The sequence below is a fragment of the Protopterus annectens genome, chromosome 5.part0 (assembly GCF_019279795.1).
Source record: "Protopterus annectens isolate FY-2018-M chromosome 5.part0, PAN1.0, whole genome shotgun sequence".
Classification (NCBI taxonomy): domain Eukaryota; kingdom Metazoa; phylum Chordata; order Ceratodontiformes; family Protopteridae; genus Protopterus; species Protopterus annectens.
The window spans coordinates 712,512,220-712,516,020 of NC_056735.1; the positions used below are offsets into that span (position 1 = coordinate 712,512,220).

The window sequence follows — 3,801 nt, forward strand, 5'->3', positions numbered from 1 at the left end:
ACATGACTTAGGAAAAATGTGTGTACACTTTTTGTCTACTGCATGATAAAGAAATTCATCTTTATTTAACAGCAGCATGACTTAAAAAAATAAAAATAATATGCACTTTCTGTTTCTTTTCAGGACAATGAGGGTAAGTCGATATTCAGTAACTGGCAGATTATGCACTGATGTATGGACAGGTAGTGACACAGGATAAGAAGGACAATGCACAAAAAGACATTTATAGTTTTGTTCATACTAGTGTATATCCAGTGAAAATTCCCATACCTGGAAATTGCATTGTTCCATGTTCATAGTTCATAGTTCATAGATTAGTACTAAGCTAACTGCCCTTGCGAGCCATTTTAAGCCTAGCTAATTATCCTTCAAATTAAAAAGGGGTCCTCTTCTTGCCCAACATGATATGAAAACAGTATATCGCTTATTAAATGTTTATGTCCAGTGCTTCATTCAGTGAATACTGCAACAGTTTAGAAATGTAATAATATCCCTTTGTGTCATCATACATAAGATCCTTGGTGTCATAACAATGAACTATAATACTTATTTTAAGTGCTGATTATGAATCTGAATCTTACTAAAGAAAATTATTTAACTATTATCTATGAGAAATAAACAATATAAGTAATGAACATAAGTAAGTACTTTACCATTAATTAGAATAATACTACCTTGTTATCAAAACATTGTTGTTTCACTGTTGTGCAATCATTTGCAAGTCTAAACTGATATGTATCATCCACATGTTGTACAAACTCAGTTGTGATTAGATTATGTCAGTGTTAATTATTTATCACAGTCAAAGCAAATAATGCTATCAAAAGCAGAATAAATCAGTACTTTACAGTATGTTTACAGTCAAGTTTCCTGAATGAGTCATCCACTTTATGTGTCACCTTTGCATCCCATCTATATAAGCATGTTTCTGTCCCCTTTGGGATCAGAATATAGCCAAGAGTACCACACCTCCACATGTATCACAAAATGATGAGGCTGTCTATTTTAATTTGTGCTGCGCCACTTTTTATCTATATAGCATGCTGTTCTGCTGCCCCAGTACTGCCAGAGCCAGAATCTGTTTATCAGACAAATTATGAATCCGCAAAGGTATGTAATATAATGACAGATACTAATCTGAAATCAAAAGAAACTCTGGATCTACAATGGTTATTAACAGTTAAGTGAGGAGAGTGTAAAGATTTATATTGGATATACTGTATCGTATCATTACTTTTGATGGACAGTTTTTGTGACTTTTAGGAACATCATAATAAGCTTTGTACTGCTTGAGAAAGTGAGTTATATTTCAAATCACTAGATAATAAACTGATAGGCTGTAGCAAGCTATTCACATTATGTTGTATGCTATTTCAAGAGAAAATCTGAAATTATTAGTAGACTTCAGACAAAACATGGGAACTGTATTTTCAATTCAGTTTGCAGATGTGTGGAAATGGTGGCTCAAGGAGTTAAGGGTAATATATGAGTATTGCAAAGGTGTAAGGGTACAGCAAAATTGGGAGAGGACATAAATGATTGGCATTTGCATTCATTTTTAATTTTCTGAAGGATAAGATGAAGAGACAATCTAATTTAGCATATTTTTGTAACCTATTAAATGTACCAACCATGTGATTCTAACTTGTCAGGTGATCCTAGGGATGACATGATACCAGTGTTTTACAGCTGGCAAGAGTGTCACACTAATGTGAAAAACAATAATATTGAAGTCTGAGAGACAATGATTAGGTTATGCCTGCGTTACAAATAATTTCCCTGTAAGATGATTATAATATTTCTCACATTATTCTATCTAGCAACAGTTAATGGCTCCCTCACAGATGGACAAGGTGAAATTTAATCAGTAGCCCAATGAAAAAAAAAAAAAGAAGATGGAAAACAGAATGTTAATTGCTGAATCAAATAAGAAATCACTGCTGGTGCAATTTCTAAGTGGACATCAGCAATGATTCACTTTTCTAGAGAGATTTCTTCCTTACTCAATTTGGTTCGACCATGGTCTTGGTATATATAAGTGCATAGTGCATGAGGGACTTGCTTAAAGTTGATTTATTTCCCTTTCAGTGTTTCAGGAGTTATTTTTTGGCATTTCAGCTTGCCAGTATTCTGAAAGTTGGTGTTTCATTGTACCACCACAGTTATTGCACTGATGCGGTGAACACAGAATAATTCAGCAATGTAATTTAAGAAGTTATTAAATGGTGGTGTTCTTCAACACAGAAACAATATATGAGATATTTGGCGTTGTCAAACACAGCATATTGAAAAAAATAATCATGAAATGTAATGTGGAAACAATATACAGTGAGATCACAAGAGTTTGAGAAATAAGAACAGAGGTGCTGTTTTTGTGTAGGCATTATTCATAGTACTTATGGAGAACAAAGAAAGCTTAGGGAACCAATAAAGATCTTTGGTTCTTTTTTCTTCATTTTTGTCAAGTTACCTCCCTGAGTACAACATCAGTAACTCTCAGCTGTACAGATTTTTGCAGAATGTCCAGATTCCTCATATTTTTGGTCCGTTTTTCATAAAATTGTAGTTTACTGGCAAATAAGTGGTAAATCATGAAAGACTGAAGTTAGAAAATAATGGCAGACATTTGAGTTTCAGATTTCATATCCTTGAGAAAATGTATGTTAATGCAAGACCTGTTTTCAAATTTCTAAGTTTGTAACAACAATATTTAAAAATTGTCCCTATTTTTGAGCCTTTGTCCCAATTCTGTTTATGGCTTTGTCCAGATTTCTTGCTCTGAGACATTGAGAGGTATCAACATTTATCTGCTTAAAACAATGCTCGCAATTTTATTTCCAAACGCCTAAAACAGGACATTTCTTTTTCAAATGTGAGATTTTTCCTAGACTGTCCCATCGCAAAGCTAACCAAAATGATGTTTTCCTGTTTATTATCAAATGAAACCCTAGCATTACAACATTTTAATTTTGTTTTACGTCTATCTGTTAATTGCCTATTTTTATTAATATATCAGGACATTTGCCTCTGATTTTTGCAATTGTTTTTGGACACAGTTAACAAGGAAGGGAAAGGCTGCAGACCTCAGGTATAACAAGTAAAAGGATGACCAGAGCAAGGTCATGCAGTCCAAAGCTTAAATTTCTGTATTGCAGAACAAGCTGCCACACAGAGTCTGAGTATGTGACATAGTAATCGATTATTGAAGAAAAACTGGAGCTATATTATATTCTAAATATATCTCACCAACATATAGCAAGCATCAGATGTAAATTGCATAAAGCAAACAGCTGTATAGATGAAGACAAAGAAAATTTAGATTAAAGGAGACAAGAGTACAGGATTTTAGTCATATTTTATATCAAGCAAAGTGCATTGCTCCATATACTGCGGACACCCACACTTAACTTTAAAACATATATTGAAGGAATACCTTAAGATACCTACAGGCTTGCTAATTACATATGACTTCTCTTAAAGGTTTAATACAAATTCAGTTTCATGACACAGGGTAAAATTTGACAAATTATAATTTTGAAAAGCTTTCTAAATGAAAGATGTGGACAATATTCCTATTAACAATATCTTTGCTCATTCTTACACTTAAAGTATTGTGAACTAGCTAATACTGCCTTCAGGGTCACATATGCTGACTGTACGTGTACCAGGGGCTGGATGACCATAAAAAAGAGTACTTAAGCTATGAGCAGAATTCATACATTTAAAGTCAATACATATCTCAAGTCAAGTAAGTACCTCTGTATATTTAATGATTTGCATTGGTTTGTACTGTTTACTCAG

The 3,801-nt window shown here is 33.3% G+C and overlaps 1 protein-coding gene across 2 annotated transcripts in view; it reads left to right on the forward strand.

Moving 5' to 3' along the window:
• Positions 1-931: 931 nt before the first annotated feature.
• Positions 932-3,801, forward strand: part of LOC122802774 (matrix metalloproteinase-20-like) — a 103,919-nt gene continuing 101,049 nt past the window's right edge. For both annotated transcript variants that reach the window (XM_044072560.1, XM_044072561.1), the window contains exon 1: positions 932-1,110. In XM_044072560.1, the coding sequence (XP_043928495.1) occupies positions 976-1,110 (135 nt within the window). In that variant the 5' untranslated portion in view covers positions 932-975. The remainder of the gene's footprint in view (positions 1,111-3,801) is intronic.